At 38.1% G+C, this 19842-nt stretch overlaps 1 protein-coding gene across 2 annotated transcripts in view; it reads right to left on the bottom strand.

Annotated features, from left to right (window-relative positions):
* prmt3 (protein arginine methyltransferase 3) overlaps positions 1–19842 on the bottom strand; it is a 54273-nt gene that overhangs the window by 4978 nt on the left and 29453 nt on the right. For both annotated transcript variants that reach the window (XM_086139867.1, XM_086139857.1), the window contains exons 12-15: positions 17454–17641; positions 14948–15034; positions 7056–7106; positions 5645–5732 (exon numbers count right to left, since the gene is read on the bottom strand). In XM_086139867.1, the coding sequence (XP_085995993.1) occupies positions 5645–5732; positions 7056–7106; positions 14948–15034; positions 17454–17641 (414 nt within the window). The remainder of the gene's footprint in view (positions 1–5644; positions 5733–7055; positions 7107–14947; positions 15035–17453; positions 17642–19842) is intronic.

The raw sequence follows: 19842 nt of genomic DNA, 5'->3' as shown, positions 1-19842 counted from the left end.
TAGGACTGCAACCCTCTGAGAATTTAAGTTACATTTGTGCTCAGAAAGATCAGTTGCATTACTTGTCTTGTTTTCTTTCGCTTTTTTCTCCTCTGCCTTTTACTCCATCACAAAGCTAATGAACTGGGTCACTGGTCAACACTGCAGATGCTCGGCAAGCACAATGTTACAGATAAGGTCACTTGCACCTGACTGGAACACTGGAGATGTCTTTTTAAAATCTGATGTGAGGTCTATTAGTATCTTGACTCCAAAGAGGCAAAGTTCCACCCTTACCTTTAGGGACATTGTTAGTTTTGTGATAACTTTTGCCGTGATTATGCAAATTTGCCTGTATATGCATGATAAATCTAGCATCCCAACAGCTCAGTTCCTATAATAGGTCAATGATGCACTATGATGCACTATACAGTAAGTAGTCCTTCTGGTGATATTAAGAGCAAAATGCCTTGAATTAAATGACTTTGACAGGTTAAGTCGTGCTTGAAATGCATTAGACAGTCATTCCAGAATCACTACCTTGACATTGCATTCACTAACTATCTTTCACTATACTGACCACTTTTCTCACTTTTAGACAAGTGTTAAAATACAATTTCTTATTTTAGAGTTCCTGCATAATGTCCTGATATATTGCCAATGAGATAAAAATATAAACTTTAAAGCACAAATCTGTTACTTAAAGGCTTCAATCACAATCTTTTAATATGGTAGCCCATTTTTTTTATAACATCTATGCATAACTGATATGGCCCCTTGAATAACTGGCAAAATCCTTTATATTGGCAGGATTCACCTGTGATTGAAACCGACCAAAGAAACTTGCAACATTGGCAGACATAGACCACACCTCAGACTCACATGAGCTTGCTATGCAGACGGGCAAGATCCATTACAATGTATTATTTTTATGGCCTGCACAAATAGCTATAATTAGTAAAACAGAGAAAGCCAGAAGAATGACTGACAGTGACACAGGAGCCACTACTTAAAACTACTGTTTAACTACACATTTTGAAGGACAAGAATTATCATTGTGGAAAATGACCAAGTCATCCGGTCTGGACAGAAGATGTTGAGAAACTATAAGAAGGCTGATGGGAAAAAGGGTAATTGTTTAACCTCGAATAACATTTGGTTAAAACAAACTCAACACAGCTCTCTCTCCATGTAATCTCTTCTGTTTCTTGTCTTAAATGGTATGGACCAAACCACAAAGCAATCATGTTTTTACTCTCACTGTAAATTGTTCAGTCACTGTGTAACCCCCATCTTTGCTGTAATCAGTTGGTCCAAACTCCCAGTGGAAGAAGGGCTGGGTGCCTTTCGTATACTGGCCCATCAGATGCTGGAGGAGGAGTTAATCATGTGTGGAAATGAGTCAGGGATGGAGCTGGGCTTTCGCTCTACCACATCATACATCAACATGCCACTTTCATTAAGCAAAACCAGGGCTACAGAAACAGCATGTCTCAGAAATTACACAGGAAATATATGACTGGCATTAGTGATACGTTTAAACTCTTGTCCCCAACATCTCTTCCGTTGAGCTTGAAATAATATTTGCTGTTTTATATGGGGGGGTTGGATAAAGTACTTAAAAGTTCACCATTGCCACATTTCACACATCTAAGTTTACATTTGCAGGGAGGTTGTTTCACTGTCAGTATGATTAAATATGTGTTGTGATATCACAATGCGTAAATGACAAATTCCCCAAATTTGATTAGGATACTTACAGTCCAACAGCAGATACTGATATAATGCTAATTCTAAAGTATATTCAAATGTTTTAATTTAACTGATTTTCATTTTCAGCTGAAATATGACTTCTGTTTACTGTTTATGGGTCTGTCTTAAAGTTGAGGAGTTTGTGACCAAAAAGTTTTCCACGCCTGTGCGCAAAAATGACGACATTCATTCTTCTCTTAAATTCATTAACCATCTACCTCTTATACTACACTCGGGGTCGTGGGGGATGCTAGTGTCTGGCCAAGTGGTGCTGTACACCCCGGACCAGTTGCCAGTCAATCACAGGGCCACATTTTGAGACAACCAACCATTCACTCTCTTTCACGGATGAGGGCAACGTTCCCATTTTGTTTTTCAATTAACCTTCTGCATTTTTTTTTGGACTGAGGAAGGAAACTGGAGAACTTAGAGGAAATCCATTCAGACACAGGGAGAACATGCAAACTCCACACAGATCTGCTCACTATTGGAATCGAACCATTGCTTCATTGAGTTCAAATTTCACTGTCTGTATTGAAAAACCAGTAATCACAGCACAAACATATTGGCTGGGTGATCTATTCAGAGGATCAGTCTATGATTGAAAGATACAACTATTCTGGAAAGACATGCAGCTAAGAAATTAAGTTTGGTTGTAGCACAAAATCACGTCTACTTTACAAGCATATAAAACATCGGGGGGGGGGGGGGGGGGGGGGGGGGGGCAGGTGGACTAGTGCATATTTGTTGAGGCAAAATAGGATCATGGTTATTATATAAAGCAACACCAAGCTTCTTACAACCCTTGAACAAGGACTAAACAAATGAGGAAATCAAACAGAATTGCAAAGTGCTGAAAGTTACTATTCCATAACTGACAAGTCTCTAGATTTTATGAAGAATTTCAACTTCTCCAGGATGGCTGTATGTATGTGTCTATGTAAGTTCGACAACTGCACTCAGGAGGTGAGTTAAGAAGTTGGCAGGGGCAAAGATATCTTTTAGTGAAATCCTCTGCTAACTAGGCCACCACCTCACATTAAATATTGCAGTGCTTTCTAAACAAAAACATATTCAAACACCTTTCAAACATATTCAAAACACTAAGTAAAACCATGAAAAAGGATACTCCTTTTCAATACTCGAGATACGCAAACACACCGGACCATGACAAATGATTCATTGTTTAATTTATTATGCTGCCAGGCAGGAGGATTTGCAGGGATGTTTTGTTCCAGCCTGCTGCGTACATTCTATTTCTTGGGCTGGCACCTCCCACAGAAACATAGTTTCGGAGTTAATTACTGTTGCACTCGTACAAACATATCAAATAGAATTCACTCTCCGCTGCGATAAATCACCACAGACAGAGCCGGTATTAAAACAAGCCACTGGATATTAATGCCCAGTACACACTTCGGCTGATGACAGTTGAGGGTCCTTTTCAGTCAACACCTTGTAAGAGAGGTCGTGGGCTGCGTGTGTATGTGTGTGTGTGTACGTACCTGAGAGACAAATCTGTCAACTTCAAGCTCACTCAGCATATTTTTTTTTCCCAAGAAGTATGCAAGTATGACACCTCTGCATTATTCTTAAATACACCACAGGAGCATTGGAACACAACCAGTGACGAAAGTTGTTAAAAAAAACAGTCGATTTCTGGTTTAGACCCTTGGGGGGAGACCAGGGATAGTCTGTGAGCCAGGGCGCAGGGGGGTATATACAAAACTTTCAGTTCAAATCTACTGCCACATTCTGGAATGTGTCTTAAATTTGTGTGCTGGAGTAATACCGGGGTCAGCATTCAAATTGTTTTATATGACTATCTCCAAAGCTACCAAAGAGATCTTAAAAATACTGAATGTCTCATCTGGGTGTGGGGCGGCGCAGTAGGTAGAGCAATGGTCTTTCAAACCGAACATTCCTGGTCCGATTCTAGCTCCTGCTAGTGTGTCGAAGTATTGTTGAGCAAGACACTGAAGCCCTAACTGCTCCCCTGGCGCTGGTAGACGGCAGCCTACTGCTCATGGTTCATCCGTGATGGGTTAATTGCAGAGAACAAACTTCCCCACGGGGATTAATAAAGGAAAAATTATTATTATCGGGCACAACGGTATAAAGACAGGAAATGTGCATTAATGTGATATCAGTAATTAGCAGATTAACCCTTGGCCTACATTGGCCTAGAATATATGTACACACACACACACACACAAATATATATATACGCATACAAGTGTGTATATATATATATATACACACATGTTTGTGTGTGTATATATATATATATTTCTCAATTCCTACCCAATGTTAGCATACTGCCATCCTGAGCTCTATCAACTACATATCTGACCTAGGAAAACTGTGGAGCCACTGATAGTGGTATAGCCATGTCAAAGGTTTTGAAGGTCTTATCATCCTTGCTCCTGCCGGATTGTAGCTCAGGGTTGCTGGACATCAAGCGTCTGCATCCTCCCACAGGTCATTTATTACAGTAGACTCCATCAGATATCCAGTCAGTGAGTGGTTAGTCAGCCCCTAGGGACCATCCATCCTCACATCACTAGACATAGCCATGATTTCTATTATGATATAGCACACAGGATGCTAGAGAATAAAGCAGTACAGACCAAATTCTCTAAATGCGATTGTAATAAGTGTAGATGTTTGCTGTGAAGAAATAATTAGTTATTCCTTTGGTGTTTCCAAAGACACATCTAACTTTAGCAGATCTAACTTAAGCCGATGCTACATTTTCATATTGAAAACCACAATGATGAACATCCACAGCATAACATTTGAGTGTAAGCAGCCCTGTGCAGCATTGTTGAGCAGAAGAAAAAAAATGAATCAGCAATAATAGCTGCTTTTAATTATAGCAAATATCAAACTATGGTTTCTCAGTTCTATATTTTGTGATACAGTTTTGATACTTTGCCTTAAAGAACAGTTGAACTTATGATACAAATTCAGTCAAGACCAACATCAGTGCAATATATGATAACATGCTAGAGACTCCTTCCCTTTAAGCCGAATCAGAAATTCCCCCATTTACAAAAACCCATTATACCTTCTAAATCATGGGTATACAAAACAAGCTGGGCATGACAGATTCAAAAATTAAAGTCCCTTATACACCCTAAAATCATGCTACCTAGGTGTGTGCTTTGTGAGTATTCAGCAAAGTTTTATGAAAGAAGCTAGCACAGTCAAAAACATATTTATCCATAAAAGCCTATCCCGTTGGTCATAACCACTATTTTTTCATTGTGAGTAGCATCACACAATAATTAAAATCTGCAGATGAAGGTGACTATCAATATTTTACCGGTCAGTTACAAAATTCACCTCCTGTAACAGGTCATGATTCAAGAACTGCGATTAGCTATCAGATGAAGTTTCACAAGCTGTCTCTGATGGTGGAATGTGATTTGTTTTGATATGTCACTGTCTCTGTGGGTGACTGATCATTGCTGTCAACATTTCCGACTACATTCAACCACTGACTGATTACCTGCCGTATTCTACAAGAGGAACATAAAACACACAGTATAACAGAAAACATATAGATCCTGTGGCAAGTTCCCCCCCTCTTTCGTGTAGTGTCAAAGATGTGAAGAAAAGCTCTTGGAAATAAGTATATCTTAAATATCTCCTCTCCTCTAGAGCCCCCACTGCAAGATGGTTCCTCATTGCAAGTCAGTGCTGGATTCCACATCACAAAAGTAATTAACAGTGAAATAAATCAATAGCAAAACCTAAACTGTTTTCTGTGAACAAATGACACACTCAGAGTGACACACTCAACTGTTATAAAAACAAGTACTGATAATAATACAAAAAAAAAACAGCACAGAGTATGGTAGGAGTCAGTATATAAGATATTTACAGAGTAAAGTACGGAGTTACTGACCAGCTTGGACAGAAAGAGGCTTTTCCAGCAGAAAAACAGTCTGCTTCCAATGGGTCTTTGTGACTTCAGGTCCAGTGGAGAAAAACACCTGGTAAGATGGAAAACAAAATCTTCATTATTTGAATAAGTAATTTCTTAGTCTTTTCAGAAATCAGTTTTTAAGTTCAAATGAAATTTCATTACATTATTCCGCTACAACATAAACAACAGATAATAATGATGTCTCTCTCTTGTAGATTCATGAGTCTGATGACATACTACCGCAGGGTTGCATGGTAGGAGACATTGTTTCAACACAAAAAAGAGCCAATGACTCCTAACAAAAACTAAAGGTTGAAAGCTAAATTCTGCTTACAAAACTTGTATCTTTAAAACACATTGTTTTGGACCGTTACTTGTTATATTAGCCACTAAATAAACATTGAGTGGAAAAGCACATGGCGGACATCAATTAATTAGTTGAAAAGAATCGTGTTCCAAAGAAATTGGAAAGGTCTGGAAAAGTGCATTTAAAGGGAGGAGACATGATCATAGCTGGATTGAAATAAAATTTTGAAGTATTTGTAGATTGTAATTATCAAATCAAAATACATTTTTGAAATGAAAACCAATTACTCTTTTCACATATATTTAAAAGATTCAAGCAACCAATTGGCTTTTCAATGTCTGTTCTTTCGGTCAATATTATTACCGAAGACATGCTATTGATACTTTCAGTGAAAATGCTTTGGGATGCGCAGCCTGAAACAATAACGTTTGGCTACTAGGGGAAATACTATCTCTCAGTACCTTGCTTTAAGCCATGCTTATTATTAATATTAGAACACTGTTTTAGTGTTAAAATTGGTTAGATAAAAAAATAATTAATTTAATGTACAGATTCGGCCCAATCTTACCATTTACATTGTCCTCCAGAAATTATATAGGGCATACATAAGAAAACAAACAAAACAAAGAAAAAACAAAAATTGTCCATCATACATGAATAGCATTTTGAGCATGAACAGCAACTTAATAGTTACATTTCCATCCTCTCCTGGAGTTTTGTGGTTAAAAGCAGTGATTATATCTTTTACATTTTTGGGGGCTTATGAAATGAAATGAGCTTATGTACATCAACAGCACATACAGTCCCATGATACATCATCCCAGCAGAGATGGCAATTTACTGGCCCACATAGGAATTTTGATTCTAAGGTACAACACAAGGTGCAATCAAAAGCTGTATGCCGTTCAAGGAGCCTGGCATCTGCACCCCAACTGGCCCGCTCTGCTGGGTAAGTGCTTATATCAGCAGTCAAGCAGGGCGTCTGTCGATTGCCAACAAATGCCTTGGAGAGGAGAAACACGCTAAAGCGTGAACATAATTGAGTTTCTGTTAAATGGCTTTGCTGTTGCCATCACTGCTTACCTTGTTGCAGCAGCCTTTGTCAAAGAAAATGTCAAAGTACCCGACGATTGCCTGCAATGAAATATGAGGGGCGTGTTAGTCTCTGACACTACAATAAACCCCTGGATTTGTTTGACAACAATTCTGACATGAGGAGCTGCAAGAGAAGGGAAGGTAGAACACGTTTCAGTGTTTTAATGAGCAAAGTGAGCTGAAGGTGTATTTGTACAAGTTGAAAATAAGAATGTAAATCTAAACTATGTTACATCTACTGGTAATCATCAAACTTTTATGGTTAATATGATAAGACCGCCATTTTTTTCAGCATTACCTCAGCCTGCGTACCACTGTCCTTCTCATGTGTGTGATGGTTTGTGTGTGTGTGTGTGTGTGTGTGTGCGTGTGTGTATGGTGTATGGTATAAAGATTTATTCCACATTTTACTAGCATAGCGGGGGTGGGGGTGGGGGGTGGGGGCATCAAGAGGGAGATTTACTCTCATTTTGTTCAACCTTTCGTGGTTTCTTATTTGGGCCACAACATGCCCAATGCACTTCCCTCCACCTCATCTGGGAGACTTGTCATGAGGGGAAAAATAAATAAATAAGTAAAATAAATCATGAGGCAGCCAGTTACAACACCGGGGAGAAATTGCTGACAATGAACAAAAATTCATTTTGGAACATGAAATTAGCAGTGGTTGCTATATTTGTGACAACGTTGCAGCAGTGAGACTCAGTAGACTGGAGGAGTTGCTGTAGGAAAATGAACAAAGTGTCAATAGATACCCTTATAAATTCAGTCATAAATAAATTAGCCAGTTAGGCACAAGATTTGACCCCCCCCTAAAGCAACAGAAAAAAATTACTACTTTAACTTTGAGCAGAGTATTTATAAATCACTGAAGGGCTGTGTGGAGATGAAACCTTTATATTGTGACTGCAGAGGTATAAATACATCGCAGACAACTAAAACAAGCGGAAAGAAGGGCCTGACTGCGTCTAGGTGACCATTGTCAGACATGCGAGGTAGAAACCACCCCCCAGGCTTGTTTTCCCTCCCATCTCTCTCCCCACTGGAGGAAGAGAGGTACTCTATCAATCTCAGGAGCACACTTGTAGTGGCAATGATGCAGAACTAATAGCTTTTAATCCTGACGCAGCTGACAACTTGGAGGCCAGCTCTCAGAGACAAAGAGGAGTTGAATCAATGCAACACAGGAAGGCAGAGGAGAAAGGAGAGGAGGAATGAGCAGTGAGCTCAGGAAAACAGAAAGGAGAAACAGAGAGGAAATAGCAGTGCAGAATAACAGAATAAGAACATTTCTTCTTTGTAAATATCACCTGGAAAGACCACATTAAGCATTTCAGTATCTGTAACAATGTGCTCAATAGTGCTTCAATCAAATTTGCAGGCTAAACTAGCTCTATCTTTAAAATTGATGCATCCGAAAAAAAAGTGTGGAAACGGAAACATGTGAGCACGCATGCACAGTTGTTACACTCAAGATGACAAGAGCATGTGTTTATTACACTTCCTGCATCTATGCTTCAGTCAGCTTTTAACAGGCAAGCACAGTGTTACCAGCTTACAGCTAACGCAACAGAAAATGACCCAAAGTGGATAAAAGAGGATGTCAACCCAATACAATGATGGCATTTAATGAACACTACAGAGTCACTCAGTGATGAGCTAATTGGAAAATTTGCCATAATTAGTTGTCAGGCAGAGCGAATTCCCCTCTCTCAGGCGAGCTGATGACAAGTCCTCATCAGCAAGATTGATTGTCATTTCTGTGTTGCGCAACTTTTAATATGGTAAGTAGATAGGGAGTTGAAAAGAAAAGGCAACAGTGAAACCAATAAACAGACAAACAATTTATTTACATATAACACATAATAGATGTGACAGTGTTCAGATAAAACATAATGATCTTGATGTATAATTCCTGATATAGAATAGTGGTAAGCTAGAAAGAAAAAAAATGATTTAATCTGGGCCAAAGTAAAGTTTATAATGCCTTTGGGAACTTTAAAACATTTAATGGAGATTTCTTTTATGACTACTAATATAACTGTAGCAAGATTCTGACTTCATTTTAGTAATAACTCCAGATAAATGGGGTGACTTTTTTAGTGCTTACATCGTGTTCATTAGATAATAGTGCTGATGCTGAATTCGCTCCTCAGTTTTGAAATGCAGGCTATACAGATAAACACTTTGAGATGCAATAGATACTTTTTTTCTTCAACAAAAAGGAATATTTCACAATATACTGCTGGAAGTTTTTCTGGCTGAGTTGGTTGACTGAACGGGAGAAACAGCGACCACGAGATATCCCGAGTGGTCACCTGGGCTCGACTCATGATTTGCATATACAGTGGATTCCAATGAACAACTATATACCTACCCCAGTCAGGCAGGGATGGTTGCATTTGACCAGGAATAAAGGTTATAAAATCACAAATAATGATGCAAATTGAGAGAGGACGGCTTGAGGCTGCCTAAATCCTGTAGTTAAGGATATAATCAGGTGACAGGGTGACACTCTTTTACATAACTGTACTTACGCTGTGGCAGGTTGCTATGAAAACCTTGTTGTTAAAGTATGACTTTAACCAACCCCCTCCCCCCCAAAATGTTTTTTTTCCTTTTTTTGTTTATATACGCCAGGTTTAAAATGAATAATTATTTGGTTTGTTTTCTACTAATTTTTTTTTCAAATTATGTTTAATTCTAGCAATTCATCATCTTGGATGTACAGTAGGTATTGAGTTTCTCAAAAATAGCTGCCTTATGCTGCGAGAAGCAGAGATAATTAATGAAGGTAAAGTGGCAGGATGAGTGAATGAAAATATGAAGTGGATTAAATTATCCTTGCTCAATGATGCTAAAAACATCAAAAAAATATAGCTGCTGGTGATTCTTTTTCCAGCATTATAATATATGTAAAATATAGTACACATCTATGTATATACACACACACACACACACACACACACACACAGGTAGGGACACAGCAAAGGAAAATAGAGCAAATAGAGCAAAAATAAATTACAAGGTAAAGCGAGTAAATTTAAAACCGAAATGCACAACTCAGAGGAGATTGTAAGTCATCCAGGTCATGGTGAATTCTGAATTCTGAACTGAGGTTCAGAACCGAAGAAGCCTCTCAAATGAGTGGTGAAACGTCTTCAAGTGAAGAAAGTCAAGTCCAGTTGCCGAGACAAAAATATTTCGACAGAAATACACATCTCAAATCTGAATAAACGCATTTAATTTTCTGAAGCGTTTAGCCCTGAGGCCTTGGCTCTGTCTATGATAAGTGATGACAGTGGGCTTCCTGACTGCCCACAGAAGGGGCTCTGCAACACTGCAGGTCTCTGGCCCTACTCTTCTGGAGGAGGGGGGAAATTAATAATTATCATCATGGATAACACCAACAGGGAGCAATTCATCATTGCTTCCCTTTCTCCCGGCTGCATGTCAGTGAGCCGCGTGGCCCAGCTAGATACTATTATACAACAGTGGGGGGATGCAGAAAGGGGGGCTGGGGGTGAGACAGAGGGGAAAGGGAGGGATGAGGAGGTGGGAGAAGTGAGGACTAATGCTCTTTTGATGGGGTTTACCCAGGCGTGGAGGTTTCAAGCATGAACACTTCACAGGCAGACTGGTGAAAAATCCCTCCCACTACCTCCTCAGTCTCTTCTCACAGTGGTTTGCTGCTTTTCAAGTGAGAAGGAACAGCCGGTGCCCCTCACACAAACAAACACATGCACTGTAACAGTTAGAGAAGATTTAGATTTAAGCACAAAAGTGGTATTGCAGCTGAGGTGTATAACTAAACTTTGTTGATAATAATGAAGTGAGTTCAGGGGGACATTCAGCAAATAGTATGGAAGCCAACCCAACAAAGAAACACTGAGATATCGCTGGTTAATTCATATTGTAGACAGGATTTCTAATAGCGGTCATCCCAGGTTACTTTTAAAAATTATTTTTCTAACCAGTTATGCCCTCTGGCAAAAAATAAAATGTGGTCTGAAAACTAAATGCCTTTTGAAGATTACTGAATGTAAACAAACAACTCTGTTGAAGGATTTACTTGCTTATTTGATGACCAGCTACCATTTTTGAGAAATGATATGACAGACATGGTGTGTAGCTTTGGATTTTGGATTATCATATTTGGATTTAGGATATGAAATACAACGGGTCTGTTTGTCTACAAGCTACCAATTTGGAACTACAGTCATGGCCAAAAGTTTTGAGAATGACACAACTATTATTTCCATTATAAAAACTGAAACTGCAGGCTTTTGTAAAAATTAATAGTTGTGTCATTCTCAAAACTTTTGGCCATGACTGTAGGCCAATTGCAGCTACCAAGACAGGAGGTGATAGCAGTTGTAAACAAGAATATGTGACAATGACTTCCAGTTTTCATGTTTTTTTTCTATCTTGTAATGCTTCTTCTTTAGAGGCTACAGTGCACTTCCAGCTCCTATTTGAATTCATTTTTTCTGGAAGTATTTAATTCAGTAGGGGAAAATAACTAAAAGTATTAACTTTATAAACAAAATCAGTTTTCCCTATTAGGATTTTGTTATATGAGGTCCTCCCAGTTTTACTTCAATTAGGCAATTTAACCTTTAAGGGACCCATGTGAGTCAAAATCATTGCTGGGAAGTGAATGAGTGGAATTATCCATAAAGAAAAAAAAAAAAACACTTGACATTACAACGCCACATCTACTTGGATACATTCATTACTATTAAAGCTGGTCCTGTATTTTTAAGTCTGCTCATATTGTGTCTTTTTATCTTTGTGGACAGCGAGCAAGTTCCACTGGTGTGCCCTGTGACCATATTTAACCAAAGATGATAGCTTGACTTTTAACAATAGCTAAATCTGGTTGCAAGTGATGAATCTGCTTTGCAAGAGTATCAACACTTATTAGGTGCGAAAAATGCCACATAGAAACTTATCTTGCAGCCTTGTGACATGAGCGATTTTTCCCGTTGTGTGTCTAGACACTGGCCTTGTGTGATGGGTGCTGTGCCGTGTAACTTTAATCCTGAAATCTCTTGGGCTGCAGCTGCTATTGTTGTAGGTTTTTGGCTCTGCTGAATATATTATGTATTTTGAAACTATTTCTCAAATCCCACAACTCTGAATGAGTTACCAACTTTGGATGCTCAGGTCTTTAGGGTTTGAATTATGATTTTAATGTCTTTGTTAAACTTTCCAGTGTTGTATCTAGACACAAAACCCTGAGTTTGGGATACAAAAGACTCAAAGGAAAATCACAACACAAGCAATTTGTATAAATAGTTATATGCACTCTTAAAATATACTGAGACTTCACAATTTACAAGTCTCCCTCTAACGCGTTTTGCACTTGTCCTTGAAGTTGATAACTGTCTGCCTCGTCAGTTCACAAGGCCATCATTCCCATCCTACAATTTAAATTTGATGGCAAGCAAGGGGGAGATGGATTGCAGAGATGTTTCTTTTCTTAGAAACATTTCAGTGGCTACTACAGTAGCAGTGGCATGGCTGTGTTCAAATTGATTACAGGTAAAAAAACGAAATCTCTAGTATCCTTCTTCAGTGTAATTATCTGTTTTTCGGAGGGTATGAAAAATCTTTACTGGTTGTTTTTTATGCTATCATAAATGGATCTTCACTGGTGCAGAGGTGTGTAGTCTAAATTAAATAATAGACGCGGTGTTTTGATTAAAATCTTTGCCAACTATAAAGCAATATCTCCTTTAATTGGGGCAGCTTTGTCTCAATTGGTAGAGTGGATGTCCCTCCAATCAGAAGGTTGGTGTTTCGATTCCTGGCTGCCTCCTTCTGTCGGCCTGGTTAGCATTTTGCATGGCAACCCCTCAGCCATTGTTGTGTTAGCATACATGTGTATGCAATATAGTGCAAATTGCTTTGAAACAGCAAGATGCGAAAGCACTACATAAGTTGAAATCATTTACCATAATATGTTGGAGGTAATATTCTTTCAAGATTACCTCTGATAAATTCAAATTAGCTGTAAACTTTTTTCGGATCCTGGCATATTTTTGATAGCTTCTCATTCAGTATGTGGGATGGAGAAGGGAGGTAGGGAATGGTTGGTTAAAAAAAAAAAAAAAAAAAAGCCAGCATGAGAGGATTTATCTTGTGTGTGAGCGGCACAGACGCAGGGGTTGTGCTGTTCATTTAATGCAAGGTTAGGCAGCCAGAGCTGATGAATGGACTGTCGACAGGAGAACAAAAGCAGGCGCTCCATCACAGGACAAGAGGCGCAGCAGCTCTCTCTCACTAATCCCTGAGCACTGGTCCAGGAGCGGTTTACCCTTCACACATCCTAACCTTAGGTAATACCAGAGAGGGGCAGACAATACTGAATCCAGATCAGTATCTTCATGGCAGCACCCTAAATGTGCAGGTCAATAATAATCTCTAAATCCAAACACAGCTGGAGGCTCAGAGAGATCTACTACGACTTCTCAGCAATTGGTCACTTTGTGAGAGTCAAAAACAAGCACAAATGAGTTGGATATGGCTGCATAGGACACAAAACCCTCCGCCAACTTAGGATGCAGTAAAAAGCATAAAGTAATGGGTGGAAAGGGGGGTGTTAATGAAAAAAACAATCCCCTTTGCAACTTTTTAACCACTGAATTGAATGGGTATTTTGTTCTTGAAATAAAACCTGGATATTTTTAATTACAGTACAGGGAAGACAGGAAAAATGAGGGGATGTTTCCAAATCTCAGTAAATTCCCCTGCATTACCCAGACAGCAGCCCTGGCCAGATAATAACCATGTATTGATTATCCATTAAACCAATACACTAGACAGTGCAGTAAGACTGCAGAACAAAACAAAGCTTCAACACAAGGTATTTTTTTAGTTTATCAGATGAAATAGAGCTTTGAAACATGCCATGTTGGGGCTCAGTGGTCAGCAAGTGCCTGTTAGGAAGAAATATGCCTCAGACATCACTGTAAGTTCTGTTGCAAGAGATTTTACCTTGTTGAAAAAAAAAAACTGTGCTTTATATAATTTTATGTCTGCTTTACAACAATAAACAATACTAGGGAGTTAGAGTTCTGCAAGATTTACAGTTTCTACTATTATTTAATAGCATTTCAATAGTATTTGCACAGAACTATGTTGAAATGGAAGGAAAAGAGGCTCACGATATAAAAAGCCAAATATAGCCACCCTTTGGTGGCATATGAAAAAAACATTTAAAAAATTGGGCCTCAGTTCATGAAAAAAGAGATGATGAATTCAAGTATAGTCAACAGTTTTACTCTTGCATCATATTAGTGGTAGTTTGTGTTTATGAGGCAGAAATAGCGGGCTGAGAACATTCACTGTGATATGACAGCAATACAAAGCCTCAATGGTCATATATGATTGAAAACTCTATTAAACATCAGATTGACAGATAAGCTCATAACATACTCCATCAAAATGATCTGACAAATGTCTGTCTGGGTTGCATCATCCCCCAAACAAAAGTGATGAAGGCAACAGTGAAAAATGGAAAAAGCATTTGCAACATAATCTATTTATGCTGCCTTGATCGTTACAATGTGAACTAAATTAGAAGTGAAACATTTTTACTTCATAGTCACTGTTCTTTTCATATCCTGTGCTATTGAGTTTGAACGGAGAGTAATTTTGAAGTAAATTTCACCGCATTTTTCTCTTAATACCAAAATTAGGCACCAATGATCAAGGGTTACTCAGAGGGGATTCATAGAATATTTTTGGTTCGTATCATTCTCAATAAAATCTGCAAACTTTTGTATTGCAAGTATCGTGGCTGGCTCGCAAGATAAATAGGTAGTTTCTCTGTGAGTATTTGTGAAGTGTGAGTGTGCAAGTGGGCGTGTTACCGTGCAGTCTGTGGCGTGGGTTATCTTCAAGCAGAAATCTGATGCAAACTCCAGCTCAGACAGACACACACTATTACAGTCGATTGTCTGTTGGGTAAAAAATAAAACACAAGGTTATAGTAATGCGAGCTCAAATATGATTGGATACATTTTATAAACCATGAACAAAACTGAAGTTAGCTTGTAAAAAGAAAAATCAACTTCTCAACTAAGAGAGGCAATAAGTTGTATTTACAAAATAGTTTTGGGGAAATTTTGGGGGGGTATACATATACACACACACACACCCTACATATATATATATATATATATATATATATAAAATAGGGAATATATATAAAGCAGGGAGCGTTCAGGGCTCCTATTGAACAGATCATTTTGGACTGATCATGTTCAACCGACATGGTTTATCCAAAGGGTTTTTAATCCCTCCACTTATTTTGTTACTGTAGTTATTTAATTTAGTAGCTTCTGTTATTTCTCTCAAAATCCATGTTTTTTTTAGTTATTTAATTTTGTTGCTTCTGTTATTTCTCTCAAAATCCATGTTTTTTTCCTTAATGGTCATGAAATTAAAAGAAAATTACCTTGTTTTTTCCTTTTAAATGCAGAGATGAGTCTGATGTGAACATCACAACACATTTTAGCTTGCACATTTTCATGCTTTTCTCATTAAATATTGTATGGTCATGGCAACTTTTGACAACTTTATACTGAAAGCTATAATAAGACAATTGTAAAAGGATTTTGACAATTTTACAGCCCAAGTACTGTTTGGCCTTTTTTCCCTGAACGGACTTGAAAATTGGACATCTCAAGCAGGTGTCATAGTTTTGTGATGCTAAATGACTTGTATTATCATATGCAGTTACATCAAGCCCCACAGAATGTTTTAAAAGATGGCATACAACCATCGGAAATAGCAAAACAAATTCTTTATCAGATGATTTATAAATAACTTATAAGAGCTGTTGTAGCCATTATTTTTTTCCCCAAAAACTGAACAAGTTCAGCTGCTTCAGGACAATTTTATCAGTGCCGTGACCTTGATGACTGAGAACCTTAATGGATACATGTACGACCATTTAGAGTGTCTTTCTATTTCCCAATGTACCATTTGTATTGTAGCATCTTTAGGAGGATGGAAGTTTACCATACTATATTGGAGCAATTTTTTCCCCTCTCACAAAGCTGAAAAATCATCCATTTGCAGGAATCTATAATTCCACAAGAGGGCTCTCAATTTTATGTAATGACAGCCAGTCTTAATAGAATACTATTGGATCATATCAACAGGTGGCAACATATGAGACTTCATGTACTTTGGTCATGGGTGCTGTCAAAGTGTCGCTGTATGTAAGAAATCAGTGATTAGAGGTTTCAAACTCCATTATATCAAGGTCTTCATTCAGCTTTCAATTGCACCGAGGGTCGGGGGAATGCCACTAAGACAGTAATGAAACACACAAGGTATGACACAAAAGGAAAGAATCTTTTAGCACAGAAAGACTTGGAAATTATATCTATGCTTAGATGTATTTGTTTTAGCCCAATGCACAATGTGTGTGGTCTCCCATCAGCCTAGTGTAAACTGCTCCATCCACAGGGGGTTAAGAGTAATGAGGTTTTCTGAAGAGGAACTTTAACAAGAATTAGACAAATCAATCACCACTTGGTAAGTCTAGTGCAACATACCTGCACAAACCTACTTTTTAACAGCAAAAAGGAAAAAGGAAGTCTATTTCTTGAATGTACAGTGGACAAGCATGCATGTGTTTAACATCCATTGTACTTTAGGATCAAGCTTAATGGTTTGTCCATACCTTCAGCCAAAACACTTCACAGATATTAGTTAATATGTAGATTAAAGTGTTTTTTCCTCTCCTGAACTACTGTAATGTGCTCTAACCAGATCTGGACTGAATATGTGGTCTTGTATTACAGGGTGCCTCTATTGAACCATATTCATTCAGAGACTAATTAATCAACAGACCTTGACTTTCATCAGACCTTGTGTCTAATGTGGAAAAAACAAAGCTATAACAAATGAATGTATAGCCTCCATCTCTTTCTAGGATGTTCTCATAAAGACCCCTTTCTCAGAGAACTAAATGAAAGATATTCTGAAACTCACTAAAATGAAATGGGCAGTTAGATTTGCCAATCTACCATATCACAAACTGTGCAAACCGCTTCCCAATGATGGTGACAATGCCATTTATAGTATGCGTAGGTGGTATTTCAGTTTTTTTGTACATAATATTCAATACAAATAATCAACTATTTCAAAAAAAGTTTAAAAAGCTGTGATTGACCAGAAACCATTCCAGGGTGTATCCTGTCTCTTACCCAATGACAGCAGGGTTAGGCTGCAGCCCGTCGCTATCCTGAGTTCAGTAAAAGTGGTGTAGATAATGAATGAATGAAAGAAAATCAAACCAGAATTGGAAGTGGATCCACTGAACCCTTGCCATAGGTACAAAACTGATGTACAAGTATGATTTACCTGTATGACTGCAGGCTTAGAAATTAGTGTATCCATTTTCACCACTTCGACGACAGCCTCTGGTATGACAGCCGTCTTCATGCATGCCATGCTAAAGCCATAGACATCATCCCAAAAGGCAATGCGTTCTTGGTGCTTCTGTGTGTCTCCTACTGCTACCAGACTGATGTTACAAAGGTCTGGATAGACTGTAAAGAAACAAAAGGAGAAAGAATGAAATGTGTCACGTGTGTAATAAATTAGCTTTAAGTCTTGACACTGAAGTCATAAGATGGAATGGCAAGGACAAAAGCCCAGTTTAATGCAAACATAAATCAGTAGTGACTCAACAAAAAGAAAGAGAAAGGGTCAAGTATCATCGACCAGCAGTAATTGGTCTGTGAAATATCAATAAGGGCATCAATATCAAACAACAGAGACTAGAACAGTGAACAGAACAGAGACAGGTTATCATCTCAATAATTATCTCACTGTGGGAGTATGTCACTCATGTGCAACCCAGATGCATGTTTCAGGTCTTGACCTTCAAGTCAAGTCAGGACATGATTCAGACTTAGGCAGACATAGAGGCATAATGGCATGTGTCATGTGAAGACTAATGTTATACCTTTTAACGATTCGATCATGAGCACAGAGCAATATTACAGTAAGCTGCTTGGATAGCTTGCTGGTTAGTTGTCACTGAGTCACTTCACCCGACAATTTTCTTTCTAATCCTCTGCATGCCATGCTGACAGCAGTGGAGAGCTCAACTAGCAACAGACTCCCTCACCCAAAATGTGTGAAAGACAGATTAAGAGGCCCTATCTTTCTGCAGGTGGCAGGCCATGGAACCAATACTTCTCCCAAATTACCAGCAACAGAAGGAACTGATGGAGTTATGAATCTAACTCATTCCATGAGGAACGTTGTATTCATATCCAACGTTTTTGCAAAAGTATGCATTCCTAAGATATTCTACTGGACAGTATGTCTATTCCAATATAATGAAAAAATAAAACCACTCTCCTTCATCTGTGTCTATCAGCTCATGTAATATTGGCACCCCCCTCCAATAAAAACCCAGAAAATTTGAACCCAACTCTAATAACTTAAACAGGACACAGGCGTCCATCACAACATATGATCATTAAAAAAGAAATTAATTTGTAACGTGAGAATTAAAGATCCTCTACCCTACAACAACATAAAATAAAAGTGAATCTGAATGCTGTCTGAAAACTTTCAGAATTAATATCAAGAGAAAAAAAAGGAAAACATAGAGGTCCATAAGTTTTAAATGTGAAAGTAAGTATTAAACAGGTGTTAGGCAAGCAAGTCTGCAATGAGTGCCGCTTTGAAGATTTTCTTATGGTAAAAAAAATCATAACTCATGATTAAGAACACAGAAGAAAAAAAAACCAAACAAAACTGTTCCCTTAAACCTCTAAAGCCAGCTCAGATTTGGTTAATGTCAACATATCGAATTCAAGAACGCCTCTACATCTAGTGGGTGTGGTGCTTTGCATCAATTTCCTGAAGATGCTTTAATGATAGTATTCATCAAATGTGCTGAAAACATGGCCTGATTTGTGTCCTACTTTTACACTTCATACTGAATTCAATTGAGGAAGAAATAAGCTGTATAACTAGAAGGCTGTAAAGTAACTGTACATTGCATTTGAATTATGTATATCAATCAGGGAAATTGGTATTTCTTCCTGTGTCCTATTCAGAAAGCTTATTAGAGACTTGAATTTATTAGAAATGCCAGCCCACAGAGTGATCTAACTTTGACTATTGGTGAGTGACCATAATATTTCTGGTATTAATATATGTGCCAAAAATCAAATAAAGATGCACGTAACAGTCAAGTCTTGAAACATTGATGAACATCTGATTTCAAAACAATTGCATTGATAAGTTGCTTTTCCATTCCAAAGATAGAGAAATGCGCTACTGTTCATTCACAAAAGTATTAGTAAGTCTCTAAGGGAGCTACTATTCCAAACTGTTGTAAAATGGATTTGTTAACCAGCGCACTATTGTATTTATCAAACACGAGCCATCTCTTAACCGTGACTGACTGTTGAAAAATAAAATGGACATGAAAGGTCAAGTTGATTTTGAAAAGCATAATTTGATTCTGAATCAATCTTTCCAACATAGTTTCATGCATACGATTTCTGGAAGTGTCAGGTTGACATTGTCCCTACAGAACATCATATAAGATAGACAATTTCCCTTTAAATAATGAAGCAGAAACATGGAAAAGATGAGAAATATACACATACCTAAAGTATAAAAGAATATTGTGCAAACCACACATGCTTAGTAATACCACACTTGTCCCTCAGCTGTGCTGCTTGGGAGTGTGTTTATATATCAGATACTTGTGGCCTCAGAGGGG

Source organism: Fistularia commersonii, chromosome 3, assembly GCF_037954325.1.
Source record: "Fistularia commersonii isolate RoL2024-O1a breed Wild chromosome 3, RoL_Fcom_v1.0, whole genome shotgun sequence".
Lineage (NCBI taxonomy): Eukaryota > Metazoa > Chordata > Actinopteri > Syngnathiformes > Fistulariidae > Fistularia > Fistularia commersonii.
Note: the sequence above shows the minus strand (reverse complement) of the source record. Positions and strands in the feature narration are given on the sequence as shown.